Source organism: Vitis vinifera, chromosome 4, assembly GCF_030704535.1.
Source record: "Vitis vinifera cultivar Pinot Noir 40024 chromosome 4, ASM3070453v1".
NCBI lineage: Eukaryota > Viridiplantae > Streptophyta > Magnoliopsida > Vitales > Vitaceae > Vitis > Vitis vinifera.
The window spans coordinates 50,270-64,244 of record NC_081808.1 but is presented as its reverse complement, the minus strand read 5'-3'; the positions used below and the strand labels follow the sequence as shown (position 1 = coordinate 64,244).

At 36.5% G+C, this 13,975-nt stretch overlaps 2 protein-coding genes across 2 annotated transcripts; both read right to left on the bottom strand.

Moving 5' to 3' along the window:
- Positions 1 to 2,087: 2,087 nt before the first annotated feature.
- On the bottom strand, positions 2,088 to 3,142 carry LOC100250983 (uncharacterized). The gene has a single exon (XM_002277641.4). It carries the CDS (start codon positions 2,995 to 2,997, stop codon positions 2,356 to 2,358), a length of 642 nt encoding a protein of 213 aa, XP_002277677.1. The 5' UTR covers positions 2,998 to 3,142; the 3' UTR covers positions 2,088 to 2,355.
- Positions 3,143 to 8,761: 5,619 nt separating this feature from the next.
- On the bottom strand, positions 8,762 to 13,157 carry LOC100852869 (uncharacterized). Its single transcript, XM_010650487.1, has 2 exons — positions 12,874 to 13,157; positions 8,762 to 9,452 (listed from the first exon to the last, which is right to left on the bottom strand). The coding sequence occupies exons 1-2, from the start codon at positions 13,155 to 13,157 to the stop codon at positions 8,762 to 8,764; spliced, it is 975 nt and encodes a 324-aa protein (XP_010648789.1).
- Between the last annotated feature and the right edge of the window lie 818 nt (positions 13,158 to 13,975).

The window sequence follows — 13,975 nt, the reverse complement described above, 5'->3', positions numbered from 1 at the left end:
TTGCTGAAGACAAGACCTGCTTTTGAATTTTGATAGCTCTAGATACTCTAAATGGCTCGGAGCCTATCCAGCACTTGCTAGCATAATGGGTAGAGGGAAAATGATTGAACAGAGTCACCTCTAACTTGGAAGCCCATAAATTTTTTTTGCAGCTGCATTGTATGTGGGCTAGATGCATCACTTGGTTGACCCTGCCAATCTAGCCAATGAAGTGTTACTATACTCTTGGAGAGACGGACAGGGGCTCCTAGACAGAAATCCATTTTCCTGGTTTCTTTGCATGTGATACTTATTATTAAAGTCTATAGACAGAAAACAGCCATAACTTCAATGCAGCTGTGGTACAAGAAGCTATTACCAACTCTCACAGACGCTGGCAATTGCTGCTCGGTTTGTGGCCACTGGTTAGGATACCCCACCAAGATGTCAGTAATCACTTCTCAAGATAGGTATGCAAGAAGTACCATTCAGAAAGGATTCATTGCATCCTTTTAGACCCAGCTGAGGACTTCAGTCTGAGCTTAGCCAAGCCCGATTTCACCCAAAATGCTGTGCCTGAGTTCAGCTCCCCCTAGTTGGGCTAGCCCTAAAGCACTTTTCGGGCCAACAGACCCAATTGGCACCCCTGGGTGATCTAAGCTCAAGAATTTCTGAAGTGATAGGTATGTGTACATCCACAGCCACAACCTTAGACACTTGGGAAAAACCAAGTCATTGATTCAAGAATTGGTTTCTTCTGTCCAAACAGATCCTTAATCTTTGAGTTTTTTCATCGTTCTAAGTGACAAATTACTAATCGGATGGTCCATCTTAAAGTCATTTTTGTCCTAGAAGCCTAATAGATGATTATTAATGCAGAGAAAATGAAATAGAACAGATATTTTTTAGTCATTTGATCATAGTTAGGGATAAGCATTCAATCAAACTGCAAATTGCATGAGAAATAAATAGCAGCTATAGGACATGAAAGAGACTATTTGATAATTTAGCAGCACCATTGCCCCAACGACACCACCATCTTTCCCAATCTTATTCATTAGTCTCTTTCTCTAGTTGCTTTATGTCTAGCGGTATCAGCTACCATCATTTTCTAGAGATGCGTCATTGTTCATTTCCTCAATTCTAACCAATCCCCACCAACTGTTTGCCAAGCCTACCCCATCAATCTCGAACTATAGAACTAGATCTTTAGTGTAGTTCTCCAACATCTATCTGGATCAAATGTTGTGCAATCAAACGCCAAACCAAACCCAGTGCTTAAATATTTCCGAACTTGTCTCAACCTGAAAAAACCATTTTAGGGCATAATGATCTCTTCAAATGAGTGCTAACATATCTCCCAATTGTAAGCTAGCTCAATTTATATACTGTTTTTGTCAAAAGCTTGTTAGTACTTTCAAGACATTTGAAACATCTCATGAATCCATGAATCCATGTTTCCATGTAAAAGTTGTAAAGCATTCGATACAGTTATAAGCTTCTCATACTTCAATTATAAATATGTCCTATAAGAAAAAATCTACCTTGCTCACAACTATATATATAGAAGAGATCCCCAGATTCCAAATTGAAGCTTGTTGGATGACTCATAGTTAAATCATAACTCTACAAAAATCTACCTCCTTTTCATAACTTCAAATTTAAATGCCCATGCAACTAAATACATTTAATGAGATGCAACTGAGACCTAATATTTAATAATTTTATATCTCACCATTCAGTCTTCGTTCACTCTATTATTGAGTGAAGGTCTCTACAACTTTCGCATTTGTCAAAGTGCATGAGCCCCCAACCACAGGTCTAATAGCTTTCATGCTTGACTATGGTGCAGAGAGCCATTAATTCAAGAAATATACCTATAGATGCTACTAATAGGATACATAGGTAAAATTCTATTCTTAATTCTTGTATCAATAAAATAAAAATTATTTAAATTAACGTATTTTACCATTCTTTAAGTTTCCATATAAAAGACCTAAAAAGCATGAAAATAAGAATTTATTGAGCTTGAAAAATTATTATTTTTATCTTCCTTCACCCTTACCTTCTTATGATTTTGCAAACAAGCAAAAAAAATTTGAGACAACTTTTGTCTTGAATGTACAAAAGAGCTCAAAGCTGACAAATTTTTAATTTATTTTCCAAATATACAGTGCAAACGTAAAAATAAAAATAAAAATATTAACAATATGAATTAGGCTTAGGACTTCTGTTTTCGTATGATTGTAATCGGATTCCGCTGAGTGTTCCTATAAGTGGATAATTTTATCCCTAAAATATACAATCACTAAAGCAAGATTCTCCATAGTCTCATGCATTTCACTTGTAGATGAACACGGCTCTGACCAGAACACATCAACCATAATAATAGGCTGCTTCTTGCGCAGCCTTCCACTTCTGCCGCCGCAACTCCTTGTAAAACCTCTCAATAAACTCGTCAGCAGCTTTGTCCACGTGGCAGTCCACGTCATCATCCTTCAAAGGGAAGGGCGAGTCAGTGACCCTCAATTGCCGCACGGCCACTGGGCTCCGCCCGAACGCCGCTCCCATCAAAGGCGACGCCGCCACATCACCACTCAACATTTCGAGCATCGTCTTCATGACAGTCACCGCAGCAACGTCGTTATCCGCCGTGGGAGCGTGATAGCGGGCGTAATGATGGCGGGGGCGGTTGCTGAAGGTGTAGGTGAAATGGGCCTTGCGCTTGGTGAGGTGGAAGGGGTAGGCGGGGCTGTTGCTGCAACTGAACTCGTAATCGTGAGGGGAAACGAAGGACATGTGGAGGTCACGTGAGCGGCAGCTGAGGGAATCGAGGGTTGTGTGATGGCGGAGCATGAGTTCGTTCACCTCCTTCCCTAGGATCTTGCCGCATTTCATGATGATTTGGCAGAGATCAATCATGAGTTTGCTTTTCGTCAGACCCTTTCTCAACATGAATAACACAATACGTACTGTGTTCAACAGTTTCTTAGTCACCACTGGTGGAATTGATTCCATTCTCTGAAGAGAGAGCGCGAGAGGGAGAGATTTGTAGTACCAGGGCTGTATATGGTTGCAGTGGAAGGGGAGCAAGATGTATTTAAAGGGCAGTCGAAGCACCAAAAAGCTACGAATTTGATAAATTATTGGAGTCCGACTGCGATGATTTCGAATTTAGATGTATGATTGAGTCACCGTAAACTTTATAATGAAATGTAGCATGCAAAACTCCAAAAAGCAAATTAAGGTAAATAGTTCTTAAAAAACAAATTTTTGAAAACAGTTTTTGGGAATAAAATTTGATTTCAAATATTGTTTTTAATAATAATAAGACAGACCCTTGGTGTTAATTTTTTTTAAACGAAAATATTTACATGCCTCAGTATGCTTGTAATCTCCTGGTGAAATCTTTGAGAATCTAACCCTCTTGCTATCAATTCAAGCCGATTTAATAGAACCCTCTACTTGATTGACTATGCTCAAAACACTAGTTAATCCCGCACCAACCTTTTTGTTTCGTTTAATTTCTTTTCTGGTGGTCTTAAATTAATTGACTCAGTTTGTAACTAAAATCCTACTATGCATTGATTACTGCATTTTAATGTATCAATGATGTGTTTTATATAGTGATATTCGTGGTAATTATAGAAATTAATTAATTGAGCCCCGATTTTATTAATATGGGTCGTCGTTTTAAATGACTTCAAAATAAGAGGTTGAAGAAGCAATTACCTCTGTTTTTCACCATTCAGGTGAACTTAGAAATGATGTTGTACAAAAAGTCTCTGTCTAGCTCTTAGGTTCTTGGTCACAGAAAGGGATTTGCCAAACCACCACAGCTTAGCCAGAATGAATAGAACCAACTACCTTGACACCTGGCTGGCTCATAGGCAATAATCCCAGACTGGATCATGACCCTACATTTTGATGCCAATCTTAAGTACTGAAATCTCAGCCATTCAAGCATTTTTCTAAGAGTGAAATTACCTTACAGAGGCCACTAGGTTAACTAATGTAACTGCTAAGAGAGATGCTCTATTTGGTTCTTCTAAAATTTGGGTGCATAATTTCTCATAAGACATTGGAGTCCACCTTAGTATCAGACAATATTTTTTTAGGTACCAAAAGGGCATCACCAATTAGATGATGCCATGGATATATCTTCAAGTCCATTGCTTATTCTCAATCCTGTTTATTTATATTATTATACCTTAATCCTATTTGTTTGTACTCTTAATTCGAAAGCCTAAATCTCACCATACACGATCAATGGTCCTGATTTGAAGTTCAGTAGGTACCTCTCTAGTAACTTGGCATTTTCCAAGACATTGATACATATCAACAATTGGAACCAAATCTTTCTAGTAGAACAGCTCTAGCAGAATTGTTAAGATTCTTAGGGATTCTACAGAGGGTTGGTGTGGCGAAACCCAAAGGTAGAGGATGTGCCAAAACAATTAGCTGGGATTTAGGGGTTTTATCTATTTATTTCGGCTCATGACACATTAAACAAAGATTTCCATATACATCAGATACTACAAATTTAGGGGATGAATGACCTGAGTAGGGTACTAATTTTTGAGCGTGGTGTTTGTACAGTAGGTGGCAAATTCACATCAAGCAAGGGGGTGGTAATAAGGGTAATGAGCTAACAGCCTGACGTATACAAGTGGTGGCCACAATCCAAGCCATTGTAGTTAATGTGAAGTGTTCAGTGCCTGCATAGACAATGTAAAGATTTTGGAAGCTCATTTACTCAAATCTAAATGGAGTAAATTTTTATGCTTGGATCTCAATAGAAGTGCATAAATTTTTGGTCAAGCAAGCACCAGATTTTGTCATCAATTAATAGAAAAAAAGAAAAAAAGAAAAAGAAAAAGACTAGATGTCTAAAGTTGAAAAGAAATATCCGGATTCCAGAAAAAAAAAAAAAAAAATACAAAACACCAGGAAATTACATACTCAAAGGTATATTGCTGCTGGCAAGGACACCTTGGCTAGTTGGTATGGTAGCTTCATTGGCAAAAGTAAGAAGAGGGTTTGGAAGATGACCCGTCTTTCCTTGTGATATATTTGGAAAGTGAGGAATCAAAAAAGTTTCCAGGTTATGAAGCTATTAAATTTTTCTTTGAAATATTTTATCCAACAATGTCCATTGGGGCAATGGCCTTCTTGAAGTCTTTAATTTGTCATTCTTATATTTCATTGATTGTATTGCCAGGGTTAATACCTAAAATTTGCGTCCTTTTTTTTCTATTTTTCTAGTTCCTTTATTCTTTATATTCCTTGTACACTTTCTATATCAGAATTGCACCTTTTTGGCTAGATGCCTTTTAATATATCCTTCTATTTGCCTATCAGGATTTATTTTATTTTACTTTATTTTCTGTTTTGTAATTTAGTTTTGACAAAGTCTGCTTTGCATGCGAAGAAACAATCAATGAAAGCTTTTCCAAATGAAAGAGCCATCAAATGAAAGCATATCCACCTACCTTCCTTAATGGTTTTCCCGTATTTGTGTAGACTGACTAAACGAAGCTCTATTATTTTAGATATTTAAGTTTCAAGTATAATTATTGGAGGTTGCGAAAAAGAAAGTAACAGGAAGCTGGTTTCGTTTAATAGTCTTAGCTCTCTAAGTATCTCAACTAAATACCATTTGGTCTGAGTGTTTAAAAAATTTCCTCTTTTTTTTTTTTTGATTGGTCAAATTTTTCCTCCCTTTTAGCCAGTTCATTTTCCAGATAGTTTGATTCAAATTGTTTAGTTATATGTTAAAATGACCCACTTTTTCCATAGGTACCACAAACTAGGTAAAGGACAAAATTTAGGTATTTTTCCCAAAAATGACATAAAAAAATCATGGTTTTGTTATAGTCTTCTAGCTTGTATGCTAAGGCCTTGCACAGCAAGTAAATCAGCAACAGAGGAATATGGTTGGAGGTCCTACCAATGTTATGTTTCAACCAAGTATTCTGAATGGAAAGGGAATGATCTTTGGCCACAAATGTGAGTGTAAATAAAAAAGCAAACACATGAGCAAAAATGTCACACCCCAAAACTCACTCCAAGGGCATGATGCTCATTTTATACCTCAAGCCCAAAGGTTCAAAGTGGAAATAACACAAACATTTATATTGTAACTGGAAATTTACCAATTACTTAATTCCTGTTCAGAGTAGTATGACAAAATTCTAAAATCTCCAAGTATTAACTTTTAAAAAAATTAACACATCAACTAGAGTGTTATTGTTCAAATAACTCCAAATTTAAATAATTTAAACGAGAATTAAATTTTAACATCTAAACAATATCCAAAATAAAGTTTGAACCAAAATCCTAACAAAGAAAAATTCCCCAGCCTAACCATCACCCCTCGCCCGAACTAAGAGTATCTAAAAAATTATAAACGAAGGGGCATGAGCTTAAAGCTCAATAAGGAACATCAATGCAGTTTCATGGATCAAACATTTTTCAATCATGCTTGCAAATATGAGATATAACATATACTTATTTTCATAAAAACTTTTGAGTTCAAAATACTAATACATTCAAACTTTTCAACAAACTTTCTTATATCCATTTCAAAACAATTTCTCATCAAAACCAAATCAAAATTATTCAAAATATCTTTACTCTATTTATCAAATAACAAATGGTACCCAATTAGGTGGGACTTCACAAGTGAGTGACTAGTTTCAAATTTGTTTAAGTTAAAGTGAACAAAGTCAAATGTCAATAATTATAACCCGTTGACTAGAGTCATAAAGTCAACTATTATAATCCGTTGACTAGGGTCATATAATATCAACTATTATAACCCGTTGATTAGGGCCGAATATGTCAACAATCATAACCCATTGACTAGGGCTATAAAAATGTCAACAATTGTAACCCGTTAACTAGGGCCATAAAAAAACCAGAGTCAAACACTTTATTTCATTAATTCAAACTTGCAAAACAAAATATCATATTTCCAAAAATTTTCATTTTTCATAAACAAAGAAAATTCTCAAATGTACTTTCCATACAAAACACATATTTGATCCATGCAAAAAGAATTTTTTTTTTTTACACATTTTAAAATACAACATAAAAAGGAAATTATTTTCTTTTATAAAAATCTACATTAATTTCCCTTACCTCGAAAAAGCACTCAAAACTTGAAGTATTTAGCTTGACGAATTTACTCCGCACCTCACATAATATCATACATAATATTGATTATTGATTATTTATCTAAATATATAAATTTGACAATCTTAAAAATATTTTATTTAGTATCAGGGATCCTAATTAATTTATCATGTTAATATTATTATCATCCAATATTATTTTCAACTTCCTAAACAATAATTTATTTCGTTTTTTCTAACTTATCTAAATTAATTATTTTAAGAATATTTATTTGCATTAAACTATTATTACTATTATTTAAATCTCCTAAACTTAACAAATACCCCATGCAATTTTTTACTTATTTTTTTCAACATGCCAAATCCTTCCTACGCATCTTTCATCCTTTTTTTTTTTTTTTTTTCTCTCTAAAGTCAAAACTTTTAACCTCCATACTCACAAATTTTATGTAATTTTCACATCCGAAACTATATAATTTTTTATTTTTTATTTATCTAGATCTATTCATTTGAGTAATCAAAATTTATCGATCTCCATTAATAAATCAAACTATGTTCATAAATTTTTAATCTTTTTGACCTAGAAATTAATTAAACGAACTTTAATCAAAATTGAGATATTCCAAAGAATATCTAGAGTGTTCAAAACTAATTAACGAATATAAAATATTAACTAGAGTTAGAATCTTACCTGAAAAAATTTGAATTTCAAACTCTAGACCTCTGAACCTTTAACCCTACGTTATTCAATTCTTTGATTTTTGGTTAATAGAGTTTTCTGAATAAAAAAGATAAGAGGAAACTATAATTTATACATAGGATTTTTAATTGTAAAATGACTCTTTTACCTTTAATGAGTTTAATTAATTAATTAATTAATTAATTTTAATTTACTATTTTGCTCCTAAAGTTTATTTTGGGCTGTTACATCCTCTCCTTCTTAACAAAAGTTTAGACCTCTAAACTTGACATACATAAATCTTCAAATAATGAGGATGCTTTTCTCTTATCTCATTTTCTAATTCCTAAGTGACCTCTTGAATACCAATTAGTCTGCAGTCTATATGCAGACGATCGATGATGCTGAATACCATATCTCTGCAATAAGGTGTCGACTTCTGCTCTGAAATGTACTCTTCTGTCTGAAATCAACTCATGAGGGACTCCATAGCGATAGATAATGTGTGATCTAATGAAACCAGCAACCCCAGTTGATGTCAATCTCGCATATGAGGCGACCTCCACCCACTTGGTGAAATAATCAATGGCGACCAAGATGAACTCATGACCACTGGAAGACTTCGGCGAAATCTTCCCAATGATGTCTATACCCCATACTGAAAACTACCATGGTGAAGTCAATGCATGTAACTCTGAAGGTGGCATGAGAATGAGGTCCCATGAATCTAACCCTCTAGACATCTTTGAACAAACTAGCAACAATCCGTCTCCATGGTCAGCCAAAAATAGCCAGTCCTCATGATCTTATGGGCTAGCATATGCCTTCCCATATGTGGTCCGTAAACTCTCGCATGAACCTCTCTCATCACTCGATTGGCAAAGGCGCGATCTAGACATAATAGTAACATCCCATTAGCTGATCATTTGTTTAATGTCTCCCCATAAATCACAAATTGGGTGGCCAACTATCTCAATGCCCTCTTATCATTGGCTGTGGTGGCCTTAAGATATGCACCAAGTCTCAAAAACTGGTATATGTCATGATACCAAGGCAAACCATTATCTAACTCTGTCTCATCAATCAGACAACAGTAAGCAGGAACCGATCTCGACTCAATCAGTAAAGAGGGAACAATAGTATCCGTAGGAATATCAATCATGGAAGCTAGAGTAGCTAAGGCATTAGCGAAATGGTTCTGCGCTTTACGTGGATGTGTATACCTTAAATCATTAAATCTCCTAACTAGTAGCTCCAAGTATGTGTGGTAAGGCCTAAGCTTCACATCTCTAGTCTTCCACTCATCCTGAATTTGTCTCAAAACCAGATTGGAGTCACCAAACACCTCAATCTGTCTAATCCTGAGCTCAAAAGCTGTCTCTAATTCCAATATGCAAGCCTCATACTCAACAATATTGTTTGTGGCAGGGTGTCGATTAGAGAATGCCAAACAAACAGATCTAGGAATGTGGTCACCATGAGGGGATATCAACAAAACACCTATCCCGTATCTAGAATGGTTGGCCGTACTATCAAAGTACATACGCCAACCTGACAGACTAGTCACAATAGCAACATCCTTATCTGGGAAATCATCATCAATAGCCCTACCATCAGAAACTAGTAATGAGGCTAAGTGATCTGCAACAATGCTCCATCTGATAGACTTTTGAGTGACATAATGAATGTCAAACTCAGTCAGAAGTGCCAACCATCTCATGAGTCGTTCGACCAAAGCAGGCTTGTCAAACAAATATCTCAAGGGATCTAGACGGGATATCAAATACACTAGATACTCTGTCATGTAATGTCTCAGTCTTCAAGTAGCCTAAACCAATGCCAAACAGAAGCGCTCAATCATAACATATCTCGTCTCATAATCACGCATCCTCTTACTCAAATAATAAATGGCTCGCTCCTTTCCCGAATCATCAAGTTGAGCCAACATGCATCCCAATGCTATGTTTGAGACTAACAGGTATAGAAGTAAAGGATGACTTGGTGTAGGAAGCACCAAGACTGGAGGTGACAACAAGCACTCTTTGATCTTCTCAAATGCGCGATGACACTAATCATCCCAAACAGTAGGTTAACTATTCCTCAAGAGTTGAAAAATGGGCTCACAAATGTTTGTCAATTTGGCAATGAATCTGCTGATGTACTGAAGTCTACCTAAGAAGCCTCTGATATCTCTCTCGGTTCTCGAAAAAGCATGTAAAGAATGGCTCTGATCTTATTTGGATCCGCCTCTATGCCTCTCTCACTGACCATATATCCCAGTAGCTTTCTAGAAGTCACTCCAAAAGTGCACTTCTTGGGATTCAGTCTCAACCTGAACTGCTTGATCTTCTAAAAAAATCTCTCCAAAACTGCTAGGTGATATGCTCTATCTCAGGATTTCACTATCATGTTGTCTACATAAACCTCGACATCCTGATGCATCATGTCATGGAAGAGGGTAGTCGCTGCTCTCTGATAGGTAGCTCCTGTATTCTTCAACTCGAATGACATGACTCTGTAGCAGTAAGTACCCCACTAACTAATGAAGGACATCTTCTCCATGTCCTCTGGAGCCATCAAAATCTGATTGTACCCGAAAAATCCGTCCATAAAGGACAACATCGAATGATTTGTCGTACTATCAACTAGCATGTCAATGTGTGGGAGAGAAAAATCATCCTTAAGATTGGCCTTGTTGAGATCTCGGAAATCAACACAAACTCTCACTTTGCCATCTTTTTTGGGAACATGGACAACATTGGCTAGCCACTCGGGATACTTGACCACTGATAAAAATCCTACACTGAGCTGCTTTTGGATTTCTTCATTCACCTACAAACTCCAGCGATGGTGTAATCGTCTCAACTTCTGCTTAAACGGTCTGACATGAGGTAGAAGTGGCAAGTGATGCTGGACGATAGATGGATCAAGGCCTGACATGTCCTCATAAGACCATGCGAAAATGTCCAAATATGATCTGAGTAACTGGACGAGGCTATTTCTCTCATCTGTGATAAGTCCAATATGATCCTCAGCTCCCTAGGCTAATTTGCTATATTGAAATCAACAATCTCTGTGTCTCCTATAATAGGTTAAACTCTCTGATCAATGGGGCCCGGATCAGAAACAGAAGATGAGTCATCATGTGAACCATGTTGTACAATCTCATCATCCATATCAAATATCTGTGATGTGGGTGAAGATAATGTAGATAAAGTGATATCACAAGAGACATGCAGATACTCGAAAATGCTCAAATCCATAAGTGAAGAATCATGAACACCGTCAAAACGGGAGACAAATCCCGATAAAACATTAAATAAAATAGGTGGTATGGACCCGCATTTTTCATCTGCGTCCCCACTCAATCGGCAAGACTCGCTTTTATTTAGTGAAACATTAATTTTGGAAAAATTCGGAGTCGCCACTTATTTGATTTATTTTAAAGGGAAAATAAAACAAGAAATAAAACCCTAAAAAAATGACTTCATAGTTTTTTAGAAAAATATGTCTTTGGAAAACCTGAGTCTAGGTCCGAGGATTAGGTTACTTATTGGGAAGGTATATCTAGGAGGTAGCACCCCTCTAAGCCCTATAAAGGTCTCTACTAACTTGGTTAAGAGAAATATGACAATTAATTGGTTAGTTACAAATACCTAGGTAGACTAAGGTGATTTAAGAATTAACATAGCAAGCCCATTAGTCCAATCATGATCATAAAAAAGAGTCAAAGTGTGTACCTGAACTGTTTCTCAAGTGCTATCATAAAACATCAAAGTTAGTTCAAATAAATTATATCATCCAACATGCGCTTTATAAAAAATAATCGAACAATGAAGAATATATATCAAGACACCCAAGCACTATCAAACATAGACGCAGTTCACAGTGACAAGCATATTCATAGAATTTAGAAGGTAGGTGATAGGGGGTGTACCTGGATAGCATAAATAACTTGTAATATGCTTCCGCAAGACACGAGAGGTTAGATAATAAATAATAAAATAAAGAAATCCTAGCATGCTTGTTATTTAATTATCATAGCAAAAATGATCAAAGTATAAAGAAACATCAGTTATCACATATATCTTGTATACAATTCCTAAAAAAATATGTAAATATGAACAAATAAGTAGCAAAGATGGTAGCTAAGATGAGTTTTGAAAAGATTTTCTTATGTAGGGGTTTCACCAATTTCCTAATTGATATACACGAATCTAGCCTAGAATCATCCCATTTATTTGGGACCACAAGCTTTGATTCGTGTTTTATTCAAAACCAGAATTTTTATTGAAAACTGAGAAAGATGCGAACCGATCAAAACATGGTTGCATATTATTTAAGAAAATGAGATTTTGATTTCAAGGACTCAAAATGAATCTTTTTAAAATAGATTTTCAAAGGGATCTTTTGAGAAAAATGTTTTACTTTAAAATAAAAGAAATTAATTTGAAAAACAATGGAACTTAAGAAACAAAATACCAAGCAAAACAAAAGAAAACGAAATCACAAAGTAAAATTTTTGACAATCGAGCAAACTAACATGGTGAGAATATGGCCAACCTTCATGGGTTTCTAGTGGCTTTCAAAAAGGGATTTGACTAACAATCACTAAGGCAACGAACTAATGACTTCCAAATCAAACAAGCTATCAAAATATTATTCAAGACTAACCTCTGTGAAGTGAAAGAAAAAAAATCCTCTCTTGATGCGTCCAAGTGGCAACCCAATCCTCCTCCGAAGTACTCTGCAACTCTCCAAAATTTGTATGTGTCATTCCAGAAAAATTTCTCAATTTTATGTTTTTCTTATATTTTATTTATATGGCAGTCCATTCCTTCTATGGAATATTGTAATTCCTTTTTTAATGCACATGGATATGGAAAGTGCATACATGGTGGCTCACTTGGAAATTTCCACCAAAATCTTATGTATATTGTAGGAAAGTAACCACGAATAGGGGTGAACCAATGTCAGAAAATCTCTTTGATCCATGCACCGTGGGCCCAATGCCAAACCTCTCAACTTGGGAATTGGTTTTTTTTTTGTTCGGATAGCTGCATTAGTATCCTGAACCACCCAGCTTGGTGAATCTTTTTCTGGATATCCAAAATAGTAGCGGTATTTGTCGGGGATGAGGCCACCAGAGCTGCAACACTGGTTGAACCTCCTACCATCGATTCATCAAGTTCTTTGGAAGGAACATATGAAACAGGATTATCGATAGATGACAACGGAGTAGTTGTGTTGGGAGCGTAGTCTTGGAAACGATTCTTGAGCGAGGCGTTGCTGTCGGCAAGGGGATTTGCACCTAGGGTTTTGCTAGGGTTTTCTTGCAAGAGCTTTTGTGTATCGGTCGCCATTAGATTGGATTACGTCAGGAGAACGCAGTCATAGGAGAGAGGAGTAGACCTGTCGAGGAGGTGTTGATACTTGCAAGAGATATTGTGGGTCCACTGAGAGAAGGATGTGGCTAGAGAAAATGAAGAGAGATCATCGAAGGGCGAGCCTGGGTCGGTGTTCCAACGTGATGAAGAGGATGCCCTCAAGTGTTGTGTCATAGCTGTGGGTTCGGAGGTGGTGATGAAGAGAGATCATCAACACTGACACTACCGGTCGCTACAGTCTCCATATGAGGTTTTATTTCATAGTGATCGATGATGGTTGAGGTGTGGAGGAGGATGAGTTTTCTATTTTGAAAACAAATGGGTGGTGCGGCGGACTACTCTAGTAGTGACGAAGTCTATAAGTGACCCATCAAGTTTCAATGGCGGTGCATTACACCGACAATTATGAATTTGCCTTTTTCAAGGGAACACCCAAGAAGTCCTGCTATCGGTGTGGTGGCTTATTTTTATACTAGCATCAGAAGTCACTGGAACTTCAGTTGTCACTCATTCTCAGGCGTGGTGTGCATGTTCCCATGTTCATTGTTCTTTACCCCGAATCATCTTCTAGAGACTTCTCCAAAAACTTCACCGAATGCATGTTTTCATGTATTCTTGAGACACGCCTTACATACTTGGAGTTATGGGAGGGTGATCACTAGCATGGGCTCCTGATTGTGGCCTGTGAAAACCATCATCCACTAGCTTCTGTACATAGTCATCCCACGTTAGATTCATTACTTGCATGCCAAGTGTGTGTGGACAACTGATGAAACCTTGAGTATATAAGCGTT

Bases quoted from the DNA above. Each gene is read 5' to 3' on its own strand.
- LOC100852869 (XM_010650487.1), bottom strand. From the start codon at position 13,157: ATGGCGACCGATACACAAAAGCTCTTGCAAGAAAACCCTAGCAAAACC. The intron at 9,453-12,873 runs GTGGTTCAGGAT...AAAGTCTATCAG, and splicing joins AAAAAGATTCACCAAGCTGG to ATGGAGCATTGTTGCAGATC.
- LOC100250983 (XM_002277641.4), bottom strand. From the start codon at position 2,997: ATGGAATCAATTCCACCAGTGGTGACTAAGAAACTGTTGAACACAGTA.